At 42.7% G+C, this 24383-nt stretch overlaps 2 protein-coding genes across 5 annotated transcripts in view; one reads left to right on the top strand and one right to left on the bottom strand.

Moving 5' to 3' along the window:
• Positions 1–8704, top strand: part of COL17A1 (collagen type XVII alpha 1 chain) — a 45819-nt gene extending 37115 nt beyond the window's left edge. The window contains 14 exon segments of the mRNA XM_048947180.1: positions 269–382; positions 689–826; positions 1383–1466; positions 2155–2283; positions 3300–3389; positions 3904–4017; positions 4376–4528; positions 5359–5781; positions 5946–6086; positions 6467–6529; positions 6752–6792; positions 6794–6823; positions 7018–7116; positions 7118–8704. Coding sequence (XP_048803137.1) covers positions 269–382; positions 689–826; positions 1383–1466; positions 2155–2283; positions 3300–3389; positions 3904–4017; positions 4376–4528; positions 5359–5781; positions 5946–6086; positions 6467–6529; positions 6752–6792; positions 6794–6823; positions 7018–7116; positions 7118–7174 — 1676 coding nt within the window. The 3' untranslated portion in view covers positions 7175–8704.
• The window catches only part of SLK (STE20 like kinase), a 46171-nt gene continuing 30379 nt past the window's right edge, over positions 8592–24383 (bottom strand). For 3 of the 4 annotated variants that reach the window (XM_048947183.1, XM_048947184.1, XM_048947187.1), the window contains exons 10-19: positions 23098–23228; positions 22738–22861; positions 22347–22526; positions 20589–20681; positions 17022–17151; positions 16716–16840; positions 15604–15792; positions 15123–15248; positions 13449–13562; positions 8592–12890 (exon numbers count right to left, since the gene is read on the bottom strand). In XM_048947183.1, the coding sequence (XP_048803140.1) occupies positions 12744–12890; positions 13449–13562; positions 15123–15248; positions 15604–15792; positions 16716–16840; positions 17022–17151; positions 20589–20681; positions 22347–22526; positions 22738–22861; positions 23098–23228 (1359 nt within the window). In that variant the 3' untranslated portion in view covers positions 8592–12743. The remainder of the gene's footprint in view (positions 12891–13448; positions 13563–15122; positions 15249–15603; positions 15793–16715; positions 16841–17021; positions 17152–20588; positions 20682–22346; positions 22527–22737; positions 22862–23097; positions 23229–24383) is intronic. The other variant, XM_048947186.1, reaches the window with a different exon arrangement.

Genomic DNA, 24383 nt, shown 5'->3' with positions numbered 1-24383 from the left:
AAGTGAGTGCACTATCTGTCTGAAGCCAGGAAGGTTTCTGGGCTCAGCCCTGCAAAGTTGGGTAGGCTGAATGATAACATGCCAAATGAAATGAAAATGTTAGACTGCTTAATAGTCCATGTTTAAACTATGTTTGGAGATAGAAGGACTCTGTAGTTCATTCCCAAAACTCTTCCCAGAAGAGGGAAGGGTTCGCTGCAAGCATCCATTAGCGTTTCTTGGTCTAATGCAGACATGCCAAAAACTTTCCTTGCAATATTTTCTGTAGGTGGATCCAGACAAATCCAGGGACCCCCGGGGCCTCCTGGGCCACCAGGTCCTCCTGGCCCAGGTGGAAGTTCCTCTCAAGAGATTCAGCATTATGTCACTGATTACCTGAAAAGTGAGTATAACCAGGATTTGCACAGGTCAGCTGATGCACGCCTGTCTTCCTTTTGTTCCCTGAGCCCCTTGTCACTCTCCTGTTAGAAGCAGCAGCCCTACTGCTCTGGCTTTATTTTTGTTGAATAATGTGGAGTGCCGTTGCCTACTGTAGCCTCTGCAGAACTCTCTTTCATTGGCCTTGATTTTTCACCCCCAACCCCTTCCCCTCCCCCCCAAAATAAAACAAAAAAGGGAATTTAGTGGTTGTGTATCTGGCCATCATTTTCACCTACTGACATGGGCATATCTTGGGCTTCCTTCCTAGGTGATAACGTAAGGCATTATTTGACTGGTGCCCAAGGTCCTCCAGGCCCTCCAGGCCCACCTGGAATCCTCACCACTGCAGATGGGAAGAGTTTTGATTTTGCAGAGCTGGCTACCCGTGTTATGAGCTATATGACAAGTAAGCATCATTTTCCTGTGCTGGTAAGCTCTGTGAGTATCAGGTCACACTCTCTGCTAAGGACATGAGGACAGACAACACTCTTTAAGGTGCAGCTCCTCAGGCCTGTCTTTTGCACATCTTGGCCCAGGACTTCACACAGCTGAAGCAACCTCTGAACCTTTAGATTAACTAACAGTTGCTGTTTAAGTAGTCTCATATTAAATGTTAGCTGTTAGAATCTTTAATGTCCCCATGTCCCAAGCACAAGTGTCTGTATTTGATTTTATATGTGGTGTCAGATTTTTAGGGCTATCTTATCTTCTCGGAGCCCTCCTAAAGTAGATGAAATTCCCAGTGCTTTTGGAAGCAGCTTAGAATCTCGGAGCAGAAACCACACTGCTGTGGAAATGACTATGCTATGTGAAACTGCAACTGATTTGTGTTGCCCTGCATGGGAAACCCATTTTACTAGCTAAACTGGATTAATTCAGCTTTCCTCTGTTCCTCCTCTACCCCTCTTCACCCTCTGTCTTCTCTTGATCTTGCCTAACATAAAACCTTTTCATTCCCCCAGGCTCTTCAGATCATTATCAGTCATTTGCCAGTTCAGTATCAACTACATCTGTTTTGTACCAAGAACTTTTGAACCTGCTGCAGAGTAAGTGACTGTGAAGAGAAATGTGGAGATGTGGGTAAAGCATCCCAAAGTTGCCTTTCCTTCTTGTCTCCTGGCTCCCATTATGATTACCAGCAGCTGCCTTGGAGGGCAAAGGCCTGCCATAGGTGCTGCACAGTGAACTGCAATGTCTCCTTCCATGTCCTCTGGAGACAAATTTACGTGTCTTACACTGTTGAGTTTGCATGCTTTCCAAAAGTTATACTTGTTCACTTGGTTTGCTTTTTGTACCCACTGCTATAACCGCAGTTTCCTACTCTCCTTGACTCTCTAGGTGGCATCTGTGTATATCCCTCCTCTAAAGGAATTCCCAGTGGTTTTCCCCAGTCTCCCACAAAAGCCTGGGGTTTCATTTTCCCACTCACCCAGTCCCTTAAGGTTCCCCATCTCTTTTTGCCCACCCCAAAGCCTTACTGTGTCTTTGTTTTTAAGATGGGCAGCATGCCCAGCTCTGTCTTCTTTCCTACATGCGTTGCAGTTGTGGGCTTCTACCATACAGAGGGCAGACGACACTCAGAAAGGGAGGTGCAAGGTTGAGGGAGCTTTGCATGTATAGAATCTGGTGATTTCTCTAGTGTGCTGGGTCTCAGCTCACAGGCTGGGAACTCCTCACACTTGACTTTTTTTTTTAAGCAGCTGGATATTCTTAAAGTATCTCTTTTATTTGCAGGAGAAGAAATTCGTCAGTATCTAGTTGGACCTCGGGGCCCACCAGGACCTCCTGGACCAGGAGTAGATGGAATGTCTCTGTCACTGGATTATGATGAGTTGACCAGACGGTTTATTAGCTACTTGACAAGTAATTGTCTTTATTAGTGTGCTTTTCTCTCTGTTCCTTTGGAAGCTGACAAAAAAAATCGTGCAGTTAGTGAAAGATCTTCTCATGTTGGTTGAGCGAATCCCTAAGTACAGAGACCTCCTCACAGGGGCTGTGATAGACTTCTAAAAGAATGAAGATGTCCTGCATCTAAGATATTATGCACAGACACAAGAAGTGAGTTTTGCTTTGCTAAAAACTGATCATAGGGACATCACCTCACCTTAGCCAACTTAGAAGTCCTGTCAATCCCTTTTTAACTCTGAGAAGTTAACTTCAAAGTGAAACAGATTCCACCTCTGTGCTTCATTTTCTCAACTGTAAAGGGATGAATATGGCATTTAAGAACCATTGGGCAGAAAGGAATCTGGAGCATCCTTTACAAGAATGCTAAAATGACAAATTCTGATAGGGCAACTGCCTGCTTGAAGAAGCAGCCTGGACCACGCTCAGTCTCTCTGAACCACCCTAGGAGACCAGATTCCATCAGCGAGCTGCTCCAAAGATGATAGGCATTGGCTTTTTGACTCTGAAAGAAGGAAAAGGCTGTTTAACAGCAGCACCCCAACAGCTCAAGCAGAAAAACTGCATTTTATCAGCAGTGACATTTCATTAAACCAAATCCCAAAGATGCAGAATTTTGCAACAGAGCCACTTGCAGATAGGCAGGCACAGGGAGAGCAGCACATATGTCTGGCTCCACAGATGAGCTGCATGTCCTGGCAGGCTTAATGTTGGAGGTTCATGAAGCATGCTGAGCTCTTGCTTAGAGGAAGAAGCCTGATACCTGCCATACCTGTGCATACCTTTGTATTTGGATTAAGGGGCAAACCTTAACTCCCAACAAGAAAATGGCTTAAGCTCTGCTTCTTAGCACAGATGGCTGGTGCAGAAGGCTCTCCTGCATCGCCTGCAAGCGAGCCCTCAGCCTGTCTGTCCACAGTACAACACAGCCTGTTGTGATAACGTGATGCTGTTGGATATGTTTGATTTTGCAGGTTCTGGTATGAGCATTGGACTCCCTGGACCGCCTGGGCCTCCAGGTTCACCAGGCATATCTTACAGTGAACTGACAGCATACCTGAGAAGTAAGCCAACTTCTTGATCCCTGATACAGGTTCCTACACACCTACAGGATCTTTTTACGGGCTTTTTACTGCCACCATCCCTTATCTGCAAATGACTCATTGCTAAGTGCAGAACTTCCCCCTTGGGCTGTCACCACAGATAACCCTCTATGTGTCTCCAGTGATCACCTCTGCCTTAGGAACAGCACTGTGCTCTGCTAGGACCTGTAGAAACAGCGAGTGGCTGCAGACAGATCCTGAGATCTTGTGGAGAGTGGTAGCATACAAGAGCTTTTTATGTCACTTTTTAAAAGCAGTTCCGTATTTGAAAGTAGGCATAAATTTGGACTTTGACACTCTTTGGGGTCTTCTGACTTCCATGTATGACATCTCAATTCAAGGAAGTGAGGTGTGCCAGGAACTGGGGAGAAAAAAGCATCTCGTGCTTGGTTTTAGTTGGCATTATCTGTATTGTCAGGAAAGTTCATCAGGATTGCAGTGGTTTTGATAACATCTCTTTCCTTGCGTCTTGCAGACTCTGAATTCAGTGGTCTTGTCGGACCCCCTGGGCCTGCAGGGCCCCCAGGACCCCCAGGAATCCCTGGATCATCTGGCACCTCTCTGGAGGACATCTCTGCTTACCTACAAAGTAAAGCACCTGCTTTTCTTACAGCTGGCAGGGAGATTTTGATTGGAGGTGCTGGAGGGACTGGGCCTGAAATTTAGCTTACTAGGGCCTGTGACTGCTCACTGGGAACAAGGTCACTTAAAATCTCATCAACATCAGCTGGAAAGGGCTGGAAGTTGGGGTTGGAGCCTTTACATTTTTAAGATTCCTAGCCACGTGTCCTGGTTTTATCTGTATTCCATATCATGACATTTTCCTTCTCCCTGGTGAAAGAGGCCTTTCCCCCCCATCCCTTTCCGGTTGCGCTTGAAACCACTACACCATGCAATGTCCTTGTTCTCTCACTGTCAAAATCATTCTTTTCTCTTTATCTCTCAAGGTGTTGGATACTCTTCCATCTCTGGCATGCAGGGCCCACCTGGCCCTCCTGGCCCTCCAGGACCACCAGGCTTCTCAGGAACTGGCCTCCTGTCCTACGCTGACATCACCCACAGTGATGAATTCAGGAGTGAGCTGATCCAGTACCTGAAGAGTAAGGAAATGCTGTCCACTCCCTCTGCACATGTCCACAGCCATGCTTTGTCTTGTGTGGGCTGCTGGCTCTACTGCAGCTGAGACAGCCTCTCCTGAAGAAGTGATGGAGCAACACTTCATTCCTACAGGCTTACTGCTTATCCCAGTACTCACCTTATAGGCTGTAGAGAGACCACAGTTCACTCTGTAGGCAGATTCAGTCCAACTGCAAGACCAAAGTCCATGTTGTGAGCCTAAAGAAACAAGCACTGTGCAGTTAAAAGTGACCTGTACTGAGCAATGAGTCATTAGTGAGGTCATTTGCAGACCTTTGCTATTGGAAAAGTGTTCTCTTTGGTGAACATCTTCCTACAGAGCAAAGGATGATGTGAAATTTGGAGGGCAACGGTAAGCCAGTTGTGAGCAGCGTTGGTCTGGGCTCTCGTGTTGGCAAGTCATCCAGGGGAGCCTCTGAACAGCAAGAGAGTGGGCTATTTTTGGGAGGCTGGTCACAGAATGCTGTTCAGCAGGGGTGCTGTGTTTGGCCTGAGAGGAGTGCACCCCTCTGCAATCATTGCGCAGGTTTCTGCGGTGAGGCACCCAATACTGTGGGAGAGGTGGGGGCAGAGGAGGATGTCAGGCTTCAATTTTCCCATCTGCAGAGATTCAGGTTGATATATGTGCCTGTTGCCTGATGCATGGCAGTGGATAATGGTTACTGCAGTGATTGTCAGGAGAATTTCACCCTCTTCTTCATTCAGATTGTAGCCACGTGACATCTGTGGAGCCTGGGGGCTCTGGTACCCCAGTGTCCCTGATGTCCTCTCATTGCCTCTTGTGTTTTTGCAGGTGATGAAGTTCGAAGCTACATCTCAGGGCCTCCTGGGCCCCCTGGGCCACGGGGACCACCAGGACCCAAAGGAGATAGTGGTTTGGTGGCTGGGTCTATGTCTTCATTGTATCATGATTCGCTGGCTTCTGAACGGTCGCATGGAGGATCCATGGGTGCTGAGGGATCCCATGGAGGATCACTTGGCACAGGCAGCTCTTACAGCAGCTCCATGAGCAGCAGCAGGTCATCATACAGTGCCTCCATGGGCAACGATGGCTCTTATGGTGCGTCCCTGGGCAGCGATGGGTCGTTTGATGGGCTGCTGACAGCTGAGGAGTCACACAGGAGATCAGCAGGTCCAGGCAGATCTTATAGCAACTCCTTTACTGGATCCTTGGATTACAGTGAGCTGGCTCGACGTGTGTCAGAGAACCTACAAAGTGAGTGTGATGCTTTTTTTTTTTTTTTCCTGAGCCTTCCTGTTTTGGCACACAACTCCCAGTTCATTTTCCTTACTCTTCCTGCTCCCTGTAGTTTTCCCTTACACTCTCTTGCCCTACCATCCAGAAACAGCTCCTTTCAAATGATGTCTTTATTTCTTCAGGCCAAGGTATCCTCCAGGACTTCATGTCTTACACTGGACAGGGGCCCCCAGGCCCGCCAGGACCTCCTGGACCTCCTGGAATAAGCAGAGTCTTTGCAGCCTATGGCAATGTCACTGAGGACCTCATGGATTTCTTCAGAAGTAAGTGGCACGTTGACCTGATGTTTCTAGCTCATGCATGTGAGGTCTCTCCAGCCTCTTGTGGTCGGACTGGCACATGTACAGCAGAAAAAGAGAGCTTTCTCATGGCTCTCAAAGTTCCCTCTAAGCAGGGACCGTCTCCAGCACAGGTGACAGGCAGGATGCTTGGGCTGGGTGGCAGAGCAGCACTGGTGAGGTGAGATCCCAGCCTACACCAGGTCTACTGGGAATGAAAATATTTGAAAAAATTGCTCCTGCTCAGTCTAATCCCATTTAACCTAGAGCAATGTCCTTCCAGTGTGACTCACTGCTTCTCTAAGTGAACACACAGTCTTTCAGGTGGTTTATCCTACTCACTCATGCTCTGTTTTCCTCTCCAGCACACGGTACTGTCCGGGGACCACCTGGTGAGAAAGGAGAGCGGGGTTATCCCGGCCCCAAAGGTAAGGCTTGCCATCCTTTCCCTCTCAAGCCTATGATGCCAGTAACTTCTTGCTGCCCAGGAAGCAGCACTGTGACCAAAGGGATGGTTGGAACCAGGCTGCTCTTAAGGTCAGAGCCTCCATGTAGTGAAGGCGGTCTTTACGAGCAGCCTAATTTGTTCTTCCTTACTGTGACCTATCCCAATCACACTTGTGGACAACTTGTTTTTATCATTCCTTCAGGTGACCCGGGGCCGATGGGCCCACCAGGACGCCAGGGGCACAGGGGACCAAAAGGAGAGAAAGGCGAGAAAGGTACGGACATCTGCCATCCCTGGGGAGAGCTGGGTCAGGGCTTGAAGTGTTCTCTGGACACCAGCCCATCTGGTGGGAAATGCTGACACAGCTTGGATTGGTTTTCTTGGTTGTTTTATGGAGTAGTGTTTTTTGTCTTGTTTTTTCTCTACATGAATTCTTCAAATAATCCTCCGACTTTCTCTTGTCCCCAGGTGAACAAGTGTATGGTGGCAGAAGGAAAAGAAGAAGTGTTGGGGTTTAAGGGAAGAGCAAAGTCAGTTCTGCACCGGGCACCATCCCTAGCAGCTCAAGAGATTTCGTGTGGATCTTCACTGTCTTACTGCTAAAATGTCCTTGCCAGTCAGCTAAGTACTTAGACTTGATAGTTCAGTGTTTCTGCTGAGATCTGAATGGCTCTTTTACATATGTCCAGTGTTGCTCTAGTGTGGATGTTTCCTCCTGTTGCAAATGTATGGCCCCTGAGCCTATCCAGGTTTGTGGTTTTGTGCTGACAAGGGCTTCCTACCCCTCTCAGTCCAATCTTGTATTATTTTGAGCTACATAAAAACTTGTCTTAAACAACAAGCCACATATCCAGGAAAAAAAAAAAAAAAAAGTCCTCCCCATACCAAACAAGTGGTAAGAGTCAGACCAAAAGCCCTGCAGGAAGTGCCAGGACTGAGCCTCATGAGCACAGCACTGTGCTGGCTGTAGTGGGGCAGGGGCTGCTGCATCAGGTGGTGATGGCACTGAGCAGGGTCCTGGCTGGGGCTGGGAGTGCTTTCAGATCTCTGGGGTCAGCACTTATTGTCATCCCACCTGCGACCCATTTTGGAATGTGGTTCCCTTCCGCCTCAATTGTTCAGTGCTCTGGCACTCAGGATGTATTAACCTCGCTCCCCAGCCTGAATCCTTTGTCCAAATCCTGTTACAGAGCAGGCTGTGGCAGCACGCAGGGCACAGCACATGCAAATACTCTGCAGGGAGCATGGGCCTCTTGTGCTGTGCAGCACGGCCTGCTGTGACATGCACAGGGACAGAACTGAAGCACTTTTCTTCAATGTAATTTGTTGACTTTTAAAAAACATTTTTGCATTCTATTTTTGGAACATTAGGAAAAACTTGTTAATGTAAACATCCCAATTAAAGTGTGTTTTGTACTCCAAGTTTGCCTATCGGTATTACAGCATAGCCTGTACCAGAGTCACTGTGACTGTGGGCAGACATGCTGTGGGGTTTGAGTGGCCAATGGTGGCAGTTTTCCTTCATTCTCATCACCAGTTTGTGACCAAGCAGCCAGTGCATTGTGTCTCGGGATCTCTGGTTTTCAGTCTTCAGGAGAGTTTGGAACAAGGTTCTATACAAACCTGGTTGGTTTTCAGAGTATACAGCAGCTTGCAGTGTTGGCTCATTAAACTTGTATCCTTCTGGGTGAATCGTACTCTTCACCTGGCTCTGCTGAGACATTTCCTTTCAAATCTATCTTAAAAACAACCACAAAAAAAACCTGAAAGTCATGTTTAAGTGCAGCAGCTGTGCTCCTGTGTCTCAAGCAATGCCAGAGCTACTCAGCATGCTGTGAGGTGCAAGCCAGGCTGTCAGGCAAAATGAGGTTTGTGTTCAATCTCTGCTCCCACAGTGGGCTATTCCAGCCAGGGCCCATGCAACCACACAAGGTTAAAGTATTTCTTTTTTATCCTCACTTGATAAAAATCACAAATTGTTCTGCTCACTCACAGATCACTTAAGTTCATATGAGTTTTCTGAAAAGAAAACAGAGACGCTCTCAGCAAACTGTGATTTTTATTGTATTTACAGCAGAATTATTACAATATTCTACAGAAAGCCATGAAATCAAGTTAATTTTAAAAACAAGAACAACAAAAAAAAAACAACAACCAAAACTGTTGTATGGCTGCTACTGCAAGTTCATTTCCATGAGCTAAAATACAGAGATCTGTTGCCAATTTTTCATCTGGCTCATGATTTTTGGTTGCTTCCTGTAAGGCAAAATGACTTGGTTTGTTAACACAAAACATTCAACAAATTTCTGGGACAACATGAGCTTGGAGATGCCCTGGCTTTTGAGGTTTTATTACACAACAGCACTCTGCTTGTTTTTCTTAGAGACTGAGGGTATGACAGAGCAGCAGCTCTCTTGTTCTGGTTTCTTTCTATTCTTTTCACCATTCTCAGCCAAGCTGATAATCCATAAGAACGAGGCTCTACCTAGCATGGAAACTGGAAGAGATTTTGCAAAACGAGAGCATATTAGGACTCAGTACCTCCCTTCTGCTTTCAGCACAGTGGAAATAGGTGGTTTCAAGCACATTTTACTTAAGAGCTCTTCTCCTTTCTCCAGAGTCCCCAGCTGCCCTTTCAGTACTGCAGCAGTCACAGAAAGTTGCAGAAAGGATGAGGACTGAGGTGAGAGGAAGGGGACAGAGAACTAAAAGGTCTGCAAACAATGTCCCCTCCTAGCTGGACAAATGCTATGAAGTTTCTTTTTCCTTCCTTTTACCTGTTCTCATCTTTTGTAAGACTAGAAATGTGCCAGGGCATCCTCAGCTTGTCTGGGAATCAAGGTTAATTCTCCCCAGGCATCATTCTGAATCTGATATGAAGCTGCTATTAGAAGTCAGGGAACAGGAACATGTGTGAGCACATCAACACAAGGAAGTTTTTCTGAGATCCAGAAATACAGATGATGAAGTAAAATGACAGGATTGCAAATGCTAAGGACTGCATTGGCAGAGAATTAGAGGATGCCACAAACAGCTGAACTCCAGTAAATGAGGAAACTGCACAACTCTGTGTTGGGAAGAGTCAGGTTGAGTCCCAGGGAATGCTTCCTCACCAGAGGGTCATCAGGCACTGGAACAGGCTCCTAGGGCCCAAAGCTGTCAGAGTTTGGCCAGTACTCTCAGAAACATAGCTTGATTTTGGGGCATAGCCACCGACTCCTGTATTTACAAGGTCTCATCCCAAGAAAGCTAATGTAACGATGAAGAAGAAAAATTGGGAAGTCCGGATCCATCAGAGGCCACGAGCTTGCCAAGAAGATGGCCAATTTATTTTTTTAATCAATTGTAAATGCCAGAGGGCAATCACTGCACTCCACTGTACTGCGTCACTTTATTTATTGCCATTCTTCATTTTCCCAGCTGTGATGTACAAGAGCTGCTCTCAGAGTAATGCCTCCTATTTTATTATGTTGTGTTGCTTCATGATGTCAGAGGTGGACGTTGGTGGGATGGCAGTAGAAGTTAAATCTTCCCACCATTATTCCTTTACAGTTTATTGCCATGTGACAGATGGCAGCAGAGGGGCAGTCTGAGAGAATGGGTCTGACGTGGAAGTGTGGGTGAAGCAAAAGTGTGTCATTAAAGGGATTATGCGACATGATAGTAGAGACATTGGATTTTATATGTCAGAAGAGCTCTGCCAGGCCTATGTGAAGCAAAATTCACTTGAACTGGATCTTCTGACATTGACATAATAGCATACACCTCCCCTTTTACATTGCACAATACTGGCAACAACAACTTTATCAATCCAAGCGTGCAAGTACCTACGTTAGCTCCTGTTATCCCAGAACAAATGTATTTTCACACCAGACATCAAACCCTAGCAATCACTACAGTCAGTCCCTCCCTCAACACAGAACTGTTTTTTGTTTGGACAATTTACACTTGAGATCAGATTGCAGGAGCTTGTGTGAAAAGGATCTTCGAATTGAAGATTTAGACAGAGGTAACTGCTACACCGTTAACAAGTTATCACCGAGACTGCCAGCAATGGAAGAAGATTAACTTTTCTCTGAGAATTTAATGATGATAAAGGCAGAGAGAACCCAGAATGGGAGATCTACTTGCCACGTCTGCTCCCCAGATAAGTCACTGAGCCTACTGCATACAAAACTGCAAACTAATTCTGAAATACAGAGATGAAGATTACCTGCTGATTTTAGTAAGTCAATTTATGACAGCGGAGCTTAGAAAGTGAAGGCCAGAGATGTATTTCACCCTACAGAAGAAACAACTTAAAGAACAGTGTATTTTGCAATAGATAACGTTCTAGAGATATGGTATGTGAATTTACAACAGTACACAATACACTTTTATATAATGCCAGAAATTAGGGCTAGCTAGTAAATTACGCTATCAAAAAGTTACAGATTTTAAATTAAAACATGCATTTTCCAACTGTTGATACTGTGCTGTAACTGTTAAGTGTCTTCATTGAGAAAGTATAGCTTCAGCATCCAGAGATTTCAGCATCCAAGTTTTCTACTGCATCTGATTCAAATCCTATGTTAACTTAAGAGTTCATTCACATGCATCAGTGCTGTTCCCATGAAATGAACACCATATCACGTTCACCAGCCTCACATTTAATGCGAGCTAGCAAAACAAATGTTACAGTTGATGCCCAAAGAGAAGAGGAAGTTAGGCCTCAAGTAACAAAGGAAATACTATTTTACAAATTTCACACGGCATACCAAAGTACAGCTTACAGTACTGTCTCGATATGACTGCCACCAAAAGGAGGGCAGGAAAAGTGACCTAACGCACTTTTATTTCCCTACCAGCTATGTCAGAAACATTTCAGACTTTTTTCACTGCAGATCAGTCAGGTAAATAACTTATTGTACTTCTATAAACTTGAAAAATAAAAACCATCTATGTTAATACGTGGCAACACCAAAGAAAAAAAAAACCAGCTTCATTAAGAATTTTGTCTATATATTTAACTTAAATCTTTCTATAAAATAAAATGACTAAAGCAACAACAACAAAACAACCAACTCTAACACTTGTAATCAAATCAAGACTCTGCCATGGTTACCTGTAAAAATGACCACCCACCTCCATGCTCTGATGGAGTTTAAACAAACAGGCTTTGGTGAGAACAGACAGATGGCTCTACCCTTTGCAGGTACAGTTAGAGAGACCACGTGCATTTTGCACATTGCTTTCTAAAAAATACATTCTACAGGTTTTCCATTTGTAGAAATAACCACCTGTAATAGGTTGGAAATAAGGAAATTAATAAACCAGGTATTTTAAAGTTAGCATTTCTTTCACCTTTACATATTTTAGTGCAAAATATTTTAGGGTGAGGATTTACAACAAAAATGGCAGTAGCAGCAAGAAATCTTCTGTTTTGTACAGTAACAGCAATGCAATGGAGTATTTGTTTTGTTTTCAAATGACAAAACACCACCCTGTCACCAGGATCAGCATAGCAAAGTGTTTCAGGCACTGTCTTTATTAAACTAGCACCCCATTTCAGTATGGAACTAATGGACAAAACGCGCAATGGAGATCAGCTCAGTTGAATTTATGCCAGAGGTTTCTCTTCTAAAAAAGTTGCAAAGGCTTTTACTGTTACCAATCGTGTGAGCACAAGGGTTCATTTTTTTGGTTATTGGCATGCTCTGAGTAATCTGCTTCAGTCCTTGCTCTGAGAACACTGCTCAAGACTGTAACATTTTAAGCCCCTCAGGGCAGTTTCAGTTATGGAATTCTCGTGTGTAGAAATGAGGCTTCAAAACACAGTAGCAGAACTAATATTACACCGTTTAAAAATTCACATGAACGTTTTTTTGTGATAAGAAATATTGCAATTCTTGTTCTAGACTCACTTTCTTAAAGTCAAAACCAGAGATAACTTAAACTTTGAGACCGAGATTAAAAAAAACCACACGTATTCTTGAAACATGTGAAGGACGTCACATTACCACGACGCAGCAACTCCTTTCCTCCTTTCTTCCATTCAAAGAAGTAAAAATAAAAAAAAAAAAGTGATCATGACACCGATTGTCTCCACTGAAAACAAAAAGTGCCAGGTCCTTGAATGCACACTGCAGATAGAGCACGATAGCTGACGAGGATGAAGAATTCCAAATATGAAAAACCTGCAGCAGTTCCCAGAGTTACGACCCAGTGGAGTGAAGGCTGGGGATTGGGTAGAATTTGGAAATGCGGCTTTGTGTGGAAGGGTTAAGGCATTCAGATTCTCCAGTCATTTTAAAGAAAACTTCCTGTTCCTGTAGTTTTCTGGCAAATTCTTCTTCCAGCGTCTAAGAACAAAATCAGATTGTCAGAGGAATAAAAGCAAAGCACAACAAGCCTGTTACCCTGCTGCCAGTCTGATGTGATGTAACTGCATGCACCACTATAAGAAGTCACCTACAATTATCAGACTGCAAAACTACCGAGTTCCAGCAACACAAGAACCAGCATCATCTGCCTGTTGGTTATTCTTTAAGTTGTGTGAAACTCTGGTGCTTTCCAGCTTGAAATAAAAAAAAAATCAACCACCACAACCACTCTCTTTGTTACTGAGCTGTCAGGTGCTGTAATATCCTAATGGCTGCTGAAATACATTCCTAAACCAGATTTGCTTCAGCTGTTTTATATGGAAATACATACTGACGCCCTGCAAAAGGAACACAGTAAGAGCCTGATAACACGCACGCCTTCTTTATTGCACGTATTTCAACTTCTTTCATTACACAGTGAACTGTGGCAGTTTTGTACAGTAGCTTGGTTTTCCTCTGCGTTATTTCTTGTAAGGTCTGCATTTGCATGATTTAACACACCTCCTCCTTTTCTGACTCATGACTGCTCCAATTTACCTTTTTTCTTGGTCTCAATTTCTCTCTCCACTCCTTCAGTTCTTGGCTGTGCTCTTCATCTAGTTCTTTGAGCTTCTGAGTCTCGTGCTCAACCAGTAGATGGCATTTTTCATTCTTAAAACAAGACAAAGATAATCCTTATAAAACTAATTCAGATTAGACAACTCAATGTTGGTACAGTGACATATGTTGTCCTAATTCTTTTTAATTAGCTTATTCTGTGTAAACACTGACGTACATGATTACAAGATAGAAGTATGGTACGAGGCTGCATTATCAAAAGCTGACCTTTCCATCAGAACCAATTGAGATAAGAAATACTTGTAAATCCACACTGTTGACTGCCACTAAGGGAGCAGCTGACAGCGTTAGTCAGCACTGAGTTTACAGCCTAATAGAGCTATTTGAGGTCATGCAGCATTTCTGCTTTGCTTCCTAAAGAAAGTTTCTGTAATTTATGAAAATTGATGACATTAGAAAGGAAGCAGGATTTGCAACATAGGAGCTGAGAATTTCAATTGTCAGTGCTATGGAGCTGAGCCTAACAGACAGGGTCTAGAGAGAGAGATGTGCTTGCACTGAAACAGCCCTGTAACGAGAAAGGTAATTAAATCACACACCAGCTTCACATTCTTTAAGTTGTACATGCATTTGCTTAACTTACAGAGAAAACTTTGAAGCATGGCAAGTTAATAATTAAGTATTTGGCTGCATCAAATCTTTGTATTAAGAGCAGCTGGTAATTGCAGCCCCTAAAACCTTCTTGTTTCTGTAGCTGCAGGCCCAACTGGGTCTGAAGCAGAGTACGAAAAAAACAAGCAAACAAACAAAAAAAACCCAAATGAAAAGCACTTGGCTACTCCTGAGTGCAGCTAAGGGCCAACTTCTCTTGGTTGGAGGCTCAGAGCAGCCCTAATCTTCTCAATTTTACTTGAGCAGATTCTCATACTGGGTTCCCACAGTATTTGGGGTTTTACTGAGGTGTATTACCAGCACAGCCAGGGGCTACATTCACAGGAGGCAAGAAAAGCAATCAGTAAATCTAGCTTCCTTGGCCACTGAAAGATTTCTCTATGCAAAGGTTATCAGCAGGTGATCAATGAATACTTCAAAACTGCCTCGAGTCCTCAAAGCAGGGAAAAAGCAGATTTCATGGAAAAGGAGGCCTTAGCCTTAGTATACAGTATTCTACAAAAAACATACCAAAACTGACATCAGGTTCCTTGCTGTAAGGAGAGCATTCCTTCTAAATACCTTCCACAAGCTCAAGCATGAATGGCAGCCTGCACTTTGTAAAGACCATCTAATTCCATGTATTACTTTGAAAGTCTCGTGGGCAGTGCCTGGTGCTGCCTACTGCTGTTGTGATTATTGACATTTGAGCAAGAGCAGGTTAAAAGGAGATGCTGCCTACACAGAACTGCACTAGGAACTTGGAAAATACTCTGAGAGTGATCATTTGCTTACAGCTCATGATCTTCTTGGGCATAAAATGATTTCTTACTAATGCAAGCTTCTGAGCCCGGTTCGATAGTACACTGCAGGCCTTTGAAAGCAAAACTGAAAGAATTCACGTGAGGAAAAATGCAGGAAAAAATGTTTCAGGTTAGTAACAGACCCAGGCAAAGCAGAATCTTCCCACTGGACGTCTATCTACTATCATCTATTTTTAACCTGTAGCTGATGCAGTTCTCTGATGTTTGCTTCACACTGCAACTGAAGGTCCCGCATTTGATTTTCATGTTTCTGATGCTGTGCCAGTCTCTCATTTTTCTGTCTCTTTTCTTCTTGGATCGCAAACTACAATTGAAAAAACAATTTAGATTATGCTCCTAGAGACAGCAATTTATCTGAACAGAACAACTGTATGTGACAGGACAAACACATATGGCATACAGTATTACTGAATTGAATGATTCTAAGATTTTTACATATTTTTAATGGCCCTGAGGTGGAGGACTTGGTTGAACTTCATGATGATCATGTCTGCCCCCTTCTCCAGCTCGACTGGTTCTTCTGAAGGGCAGCAGACATCCATACATCAACCCGGTCCTGTACCACCTGCAGACTTGCAGAGTGCGTTCTGTCCCATGATCACATTTGTGTTTGTGTCACATCAAGCATTTACACCATTAAGATCATTTTTGTTAATTACCTGCTTAATTTTTTCACGGTCTTGATCTGGAGAGGCTAATGAATTAATTCTTAAACTTTTCTTAAACATTGCCATTCGAGTCTTTGCTTCACTTCGCTGGATCTTAGGCAGTCTGGCTCTTTCCTGAGTTTGCTTGTTCTTTAGCTCTTCAATAAGGCGCTGGTTGTATCTCTGCATTTGTTCTGTTTCCTGAAACATGAACCACATGGAAATGTTGCAGAATACCTCTGACATTAGAGCATCTCTTCTCATCAATGCCCATGTTGTCTGAGAAATGATATCAAAGGGGCGGATGAGGTCTTCCTTTAACTCCAGAGAGCTCTGGATCATGCTCAACCCATTTGAATTCTTTCATGTTCGAAGACAGGCAGATACACTTTACACATGGTTGCTCAACTCCTGAATTATATATTTAAAGTGTCTGTGCTATTCAAAAGAAGAAGCTTCAGTACAACTGAACTTCCACTACTGCAATGAAAGCAGCAGCCATTATGGGGATGAAAATACAAATGCCCAAATATATAGAGGTCAGTTTGCAGTGGAGGCCAATTCTGATCCAGTGACCAAGGAATCCTATCACCTTTCTCCGTACTGGGTTTAGATTTACAAGAATTGTATTGCTTTATTTAGTATATTCTATTAAAAAAAAAGTTAAATGCCTTGCAGTAAATGTGTTGCCTTCTGAGCTTTTACAGGATTTAGCTGAGACAGATTTCTTGGCCCAAAGCTCAGTTTCTCATTCTGCTCAGTGAATTCCAAGATGATTTACTAATGACTAGATTTATTTAACCACAAGCCAAAACCCTATTCATTTTTATGCACAAGCACTATTTGTTATTTTGAATAGCAAAAGGATGGTGGTGGTTTTGTTCTTATTTTGTGGATTTCTTTTTTAAAGGAATCAAAAGGTAAAAAATAGGACTCTTCATACTTCAACATACTGCTGTTAGTGAAGCAAGATCAAGGTTTATCTTATTCCAACACAAGTACAGAATCTATGCAGCACGGAAATACCCACTGGGTACTGCCTGAGCAAGCAGCTACCACAGAGACTGATTAAAAATAAAAGGAGATAATAATACACAAAAGAAAGTGTCAAAGTCAACACTGACCTTTTCATGCCTCTTAAGCAGCTGATGCCTCTGCATGAAGTACTGATCCTTGAGTTGCTGTTTGAGGAGCTGGTGTTTCTCTTGTAGATGTCGCTCCTCCAGCTCCCAGATGGCAGCTTCGCGAGCTGCAGAGCGAAGGCAGGTTTAGAAAGTACAACACAATCCTTTCTCTCCCACCTGCAAGTGTATGTTTACAAGTGGCCTACAATCACACTTTAAGAGCAGTGCTATTCTATAAGCAGATCATTCCATATCGTCATTTTATTGAAATGCAGCACAAATAACTGCCTTTAAGGAAAGACTGACCTCTCATGAGCTGCTGTTTGCTGTTGAGGCAATCTCGCTCAATAGTGGCGAGTTCTGTCTTTTGCTGCTGAATAATTTTCTTCAGAGATGCATCCAGTTCTTGTTGCTGCTTCTGTACAAACTCCTGCTCCTGGTGAAAAGCAATGAATTAAATATTGTACTTCCAGCCACATGGCATTTGAATGAAATTCCCAGAAAGAGCTATACACAAAAACAAGTTCAGCTACAGAGATTTCAGCTAACATGCCTCAGCTACAGAATTGTCTGTTGAATTTTCTACACACAGAGTAGGCAAGAGAATGCTTAATATTTAATAATACTTTTAGAAATAAGACCAAGGACAACAGACTAACCAATAACCTACAATTCATTCCATGTCCCTCTAAAAAAGCTGCAGTTTAAAGGTAGCAAAGACAAGCATGCTGAATATATAATCAATCTCAGTTCTATCAACGGTTATGGATTTGTGGATGTAAGAAAACAGAAGATTTATGATTATTTTTTTTTGCTTTGGATTATTAGGTAAAGCCAAGTTATTTCTGTGTTAGTTTCAGAACTGTGTCTCGATCTCAAGTGGTTTATCACTTCATGAATGCAAAGATACTGACTGAGGTTTGGGGTCCTGTGACACTGCAAAGAAGACACCTAATGACTTTTGTGGGAATTGCACTCTGCAGCACTGCTGAGCTCAGCATGCCAGAGCTGACCTGGCTGCCCAAATTATTTGCCATCTGTGTGATGCAGTCTGTGTATCTCCTGCACCTTCCCATTCTCCAAGGTACCTCAGGCACTGCATCGTGTCATGAAGAACAGAGAATAGTAAGCATCCCCCTCCACACTGCAAGTACATACCACTGAATTTCTTCTTTGCAACTATCAAGAAAACCCAACCTCAGACCACATCTGCCAGCACACAGGCATGCACACAACACACACTTCAAAAGATTAATGCAGATGTTTCTACAAGGACATAAAGGTTAAAAAACCCCATGATGGCAGTGTCTTTCTAAGCCAAAACAGGCAGCTGAGGCATTTGCTGTTACACACAACGAAGTTAAAGATGGCCAGCTGGATGGGAGATGGAGAGAGGCTGAAAATATTGCTGGTAATCACTGCAAGGGCCTCCTGAGTGAGTGATCTGTTCTCTTCTTAGTGAGCCTTGCTAAGAGCCATCAGCAACATGCAGAACTACATGTCAATTAAAAATACTTTATATTATGACCAGGAGAATCTTGGTCTTCATTTTCACGCAACGTTACCGAAAAATGGACAAGTCCTTTGTGTCCTTTGTGTCTCCCAGTGGGCAGCAGAGTTAAGCTTACACAGACAACTGAAAACCAGAGGTGGAATAAGCTGCTGCAAGTTCAGAAAGGAGCAGAACTGAGGGTACAAAACAGACTGGGAGGCCAGGTTTGTGAATGACATCAGGCATTCCTAATCAAATGTATGAACTGATGGAAAAATACTGTTGTGTTTCCCTTTCTAGTTGGAAAAGAAGAAAACTAAAAGTTGATTTTGAGCAAGCAGGCACAGAATTAATACTATGTTTGATCTCCTAGTAATTTTTTTTTATCTGGAAAGTGCAGAGGGACAGCTGGTCTAGTGTAGTCACAGTCAAAAAAGTTATGCTGGGGATTTACTGTCAATCATTTCAATATCATTGCTTCCATGTCCACTTAGAACACATAAAAAAAACCCCAAAACACACAAAAAAATCCTTGCTAATTGTTAGCACTGAGGTAAACCTGGCAATCTCAGAAAGCAGTCATGCAACAAAGATCATAGACCTTACTCAGGAACATGCTGGATGGTGCAAAAAGCTGTCTGCCTCTTTAAAATCACCACTTGGTTTTGCCCAGTATCTTAAACCAGTATCTTTACAATCCAAAATTTCACTGCACACACAGCATTCACGTCACACAAGTGTTTCTCACATGTGCTGAACAAATAAACACCTGAGAACATGACTGTATCACCTTTGTGAGAAACTTCAGCGCCCTGCCCAGCATTAGCAATGCTGTCCTTTTATTATTTATAGTGCAGTTATACACATTTGTGCTAACTTGTTTGGAGGCAGCAGTGAAACTGATCAGCACATATGAGCAGAAAGAGAAGAGAAAACATCTGTAACGTTAGGGAAATAAAACTTCTTGGTTTGTATTTTGGGACTTACGTCCTGCATTTGTGCGTTGAAAAGCGTACATGAAGACAACTGAAAAGACTGAATCATAACCTGAGCAACGCCCTGTGGGACACAATGTACTTCCTATGTCAGAATACAATGAAATATAGTGCTGGTCTTAAAAAAAAAAAAAAGAAGAAATGAGTCTCTGCTGTGTGTCAATAATATGCATTTAAAACCTCAAGGCTACTGGAACAAAGTAAACACAGAGAATTTTTGGATATTTAAATGGAACATTTGCACTTTGCCTACTACTGCGCCATTCCAAGTAAGGATCTTCCACCTTTAAAACTTTCTTCAACAAACTGAAGCCAGCAAAGGAAACAAAGTCATCACAAACGCTGCAAACATTCAGTTCCTGAATTGTTTCCTTAACAACATCAGGACACAAATCCTCAGCATGGAGAGCGCTGCAACTCAATCAAATTCTATGCCGGGAAATCCCCTCCTGAACAGGACATGTAATCAAACAGCGCTGCTGTTATTTTCTGCCAACTCACTCACATGAACATTTAATCTAAGTTACTTGATCCAAAACTGCTCCGCTGTGGGCAAATTTGTTCTTGTACAGGCTGTGGCCACCACAGAAATGTTCTGAAGCCCCTTTCCAGACAGCTCACATAAAGGCAGTAGGTTTGAAGGCATGAAGCTATGATGTCTTCTAGTTCCCACTCACCTGTGTTTAGGCATTATATAAATTCATTTGACCTAATCTTTTAGAAGAAGGGGACTTTTCACAAGGGCATGTAGTGATAGGACAAACAAAAAGAAAGGGAGATTTAGATCAAATACTCTTCCCCACATGGAGGTGAGGTGCTGGCACTGCTGCCCAGAGCTCTGGGTGCCCCATCACTGGAGCTGCCCAGAGCTGGGTTGGATGGGGCCCTGGGCCCTGATCTGGAGGGGGCACCCAGCTCATGGCAGGGGGTGGAACTGAACAGCCCTTAGGATGCCCTCCAGCCCAACCATTCTGTGATCTGTGATAATTGTGCTGCTAGGAATGATGCTTACAGATCCTAGGTATTTTCCACCTCTGTGATTATATTACTCAAAAAATAACTTCTGACTCAAACTTTTGTAATTTGATGGACCTGTGGGGGTTCTCACAGCACATAAAAGCACTGCAATGGAGCCTGTCATGGTAAAACACAGGTTTTTGGCACACCATACATAATGTTACGCTTAACAGCACAAACCTGGAAGTCACTGCTCCTGCATTTCTACACACTATATGGGAAGTGATAGGGAAGTATTTGAAGAAAGAGCATACACAGAGTTAGTCTGAGTTAAGTTTCATATTCACTGAACAACAACAAGTGAAATTATGGAGCGGTGCAAATACTGCTGCCTTTTGTATTTTAGTAGCTTGAAGCTGCCGCTGTTACCTGAGCATGCTGGCTTTGTGCAAGCTCCTCTTTCTTGCGTTTCAGGAGCTCTTTTCTCAGCTCTTTTGGTGCTTTCTCCACTTCACAAAAAACCTACAGTGTATATAAGCATGCAGAAGGTGGCGAAAAGAACCATTTCTCCACAGCAAGCATTATTGTGAACAGAGGAGGCGCAGGTCAAGCACTACAGGTGTACTGGAAAGCATGCAATACTTCAGTGGCAGGGATGTCAGATTAGTGAAGAGAGCTTAGCGAAAAGAGATGGAGCAATGCATGCTTTAGGTATGCCAGTGCAGGAAGGAGGTGTATACCAGCTGCTTTTTGCATGCACATGCTGTCCAGTGCTCTCAGAAACGGCAGTTGCTTGTTTTTTCATGCAGCGGCTAGAATAGGCAGTAGTTGAGAAAACTACCACTTGCAAAAGCGGTATTTTCTTGAAGCACTACTGTAAAAGGGACTATGGAGTACATTTACTTCACAGTAAAACTGTGAAAAATTGTTGGAAGCTTAAGTAAGTCCTCAGTAAAGAGAGCCATTTCTGACACTATCCAGAACATGAATTTATAAGATGCTCTTGTTCAGCGTCACAACCATAAATAACATCTATGCAGGGCAAGTCTGAATAATGACCACAGAAAAAGTATTAAGTGGTTGTAAATGTTCAGAAGAATTTAAAAGCAAAAAACACCAATGACAATTGTTTTTAAGAAAGTTTTCAGTACACATGCTGGAATGAAGCGTTTTGTTTCAGTTTGAGGCAAATTAGACAGGAATAGAAGAAATATAACCTGGTTAATCAGGCTAATATGCACATGAATCTTTGCTGATGGTCGTTTAGTTTTGGGTTTTGTTTGTTTTTGCTGTTGTTTTGTTTTGTTTTTTTTTAATTGTAAGAATTCAAGACATGAACACTGCACACACCTCAATATAGCACGGGTAGCTTAGAGCACCAGCTGCATTTTCCTTCGAACTCTAGTTCGCCCTCTTAAGCTGTAAATACAAAGCCCTCCAGCCAGAAACAAATGTCTGTTTGTTTAATACTGGAAGCATCATCAGAAAACAGAGTCCAAATCACCACATGCTATTCCTGTTTCCGTGAAAGAATTGCTTTCAGCTCAGAGCAATATATAACGTTCTTCCCGCTTTCCCATGGAGGACCCAATCACCAGTAAACAGAAAGAGACTCAAAAATGCAAGAGGTTCCGCAAAAAGAAGAAAATGGTTATTAACAAGCATACAGTTCACACTGAACACAACATTTTTTTTCTATACACTTTTGTATTACAGGATCATGCTATGCAAAAGCATGGGCAGTACAGGGTTTTTTTTTTTGTTTGTTTTGTTTTTTCTTGTTTTTTTTTAAAGAAATCTCTGGAAGTCTAAGAGCAAACACTGGAGACATTTATATACAAACAAACACAACAAAACTGATCTGAGAATGAAATAAAGCAACTTCTACGATGCTAAATACTCAGAGGTACACCACTCCTCTTATTCAAATGCAAATAAATTAACAGCATAAGGTGTCAGTGTCAAACGTTACTCACTTTGCCTTAACTCTACAACACACATGAAATTAACTGGAAAAGATTTTAGGCCATCAGGTTTTCTTGTCTTAGCTCTCCTTCTGGAGTTAAAGAACAAAACCAACATAGCTGACACTTCAGATAACAGCGCACAGGGTCTTGGGAGACCTAACCTCAACCATTGGCTGTGGCCGTACTCTTTGTTTTCTGTACAACCATCCTTGCCTCTTACCTCCTTCTTCTTGTTCTTCAGCATGTTCTGGAATTTGGACAGCTCTTTCTCCTGCTCTGCTTTGATGCGCTTCGCTTCATCCCGTAGCCGATTTGTGTGCTCCTGCTCCAAGCGCTCTATTGTCTGCTTCTGCTGCTTCTCCAGATTCTCTATTTCTTGGTCGTACTGCCGCTTCTTACTCTGTTAAGACAACAAAAAAGCACAGCTGGCAGGCACTCTGTTCTAGCATACAAGCTAAGCGTCCCATAATGCAAAACCACATCCGTTATTAGCAAGAATGACAACTGAACTATAGCCATCATAGAAGGAAACGCCTGTATTGTTGCTACTAGCATTCTGCCCACTCTGTCAACATGACGCGATGTAAGGGCGCCAAAATTCAAATACTCACTGTCATTTCCTGCTCAAAACGCCTGTACATCTGTTCCCGCTGTTGCAGGAGCTTGTTGCTGAGCTGCTGTTGGGCTCTCTGCTCCTCTTTCTGAAGAAGCCTCAGCTCTCTCAGCTCCTGACGCCTAAAAATACAAAGAACTAGTTCACATTGATGGGAAAAGAAAAGAAAATTACAAGAGAAAAAGCACTGACAAGTTAGATCCAGTAAAGCTAGTTTTGAATCCTCTCATTGACAAACAGTTTGCATTTATTTCTATGGGCGGAAAAAAACCACTTAGTCCCCAAATATGAAAAAAAAACAATTGTTACGTTCAAGACACTGTAATCTCTTGCAAAATTTACTTTTGGAAAAGCTTACCGCAGAAATCTCATTTCTTCACTTTTGGAGTCATTTTCAGTAACTATTTTTGATGTTGTTACGCTCACTTCCACTCCATCAACGACAAACTTCCGAGTTTTCTTTAAAGTTTTCTTCTGTCTCCTGGTTTCCTGAATAAAGCACACAGGGAAATTGCTCTGTATTCAAGCTGTGTTCACTCTTCCTTTTTTTTTTTTTAGTTCTCTTAATATTCAATCACTTCAGTGTTTGTATGGAGGCACACTGCAGAGCAATCAGGGCATCTTGCTTATCAAGTACCGGATTTACTTACTGAAACTTGAAAAATTGTCATGAAATGAAACTTTCTTTACTCAAAGGAAACCCGATTATTGGTCATCCAAATTGCCATTCAGAGGAAAAAACAACGGATAAGCCCTGACCGAAACAGACTCAGTTTGATTTTCAAGAGCTGAAGAATCACAATTACTGCCTCCTTTTGCCTGTAATTTTCCCCAGTCAGCAGTAAAGGAATCTAATTGGGAAAAACAACACTGAAACCCAGCGATGTTTAACTCATCTGCTCACCTGTGCTTTGGAAATAAATGCAACTGGCAACACGCTGTTATTTTGGTTGGTTTTGATTTTAATTCTTACATGACAGCAGCCAGTACTTATGTGATGAGGACCTTGCTGACAGGATGGGAGTAATTCCCACTTGTCAGAGCTGCTGTTGTTTCATTATGAGACAAAATAGACCCCAGCTGAAACTTTGCCTCCATTGTGTTAAGGCAAATGCATTCAAGTTGTGATAGCACAGCTATTTCAAGTTGTCCTTTGTTTGTTTATTCTTGGTTTATTTCAAACTCCTGATTACACAGTTACTATCTTAGTATGGCTATAATCAGATCAGTATAAAGATATGTCAAGTTCATATTCTGAAATGTGCTTTATCCAAATAAACTCATTCATCCCAGCATTACTGCTGCAATACAGTACAAAGGAGTGGTGTCTGGCATTCACAAACTCGAGATGGTCTGCCTTAGATCTTTTAAATCTAAACAGAAACATAAGATGGAAGTGACAGGAATTCAGCATGAGATTCAGACACTGAAAGAGATTTGTCCTGGTAAAGCAGGGATGAGGAGGGTAAGGCACCAAAGCAGTATACTTGAATATTAGCTCTGAACTACAACTGTGCACAGATCTTCGTGTTTAATAGTTAAACTTTGTTACATGTACTTTAATTTATTAGAATACAACCATGAAACAAATTAAGAAGATAATTAGCAGTTCTGTAGCTACTAGCTTGGCTGCACAAAACCCAG

Source organism: Lagopus muta, chromosome 5, assembly GCF_023343835.1.
Source record: "Lagopus muta isolate bLagMut1 chromosome 5, bLagMut1 primary, whole genome shotgun sequence".
Classification (NCBI taxonomy): Eukaryota; Metazoa; Chordata; class Aves; order Galliformes; family Phasianidae; genus Lagopus; species Lagopus muta.
This window is presented reverse-complemented; position numbering and strand designations above follow the sequence as displayed.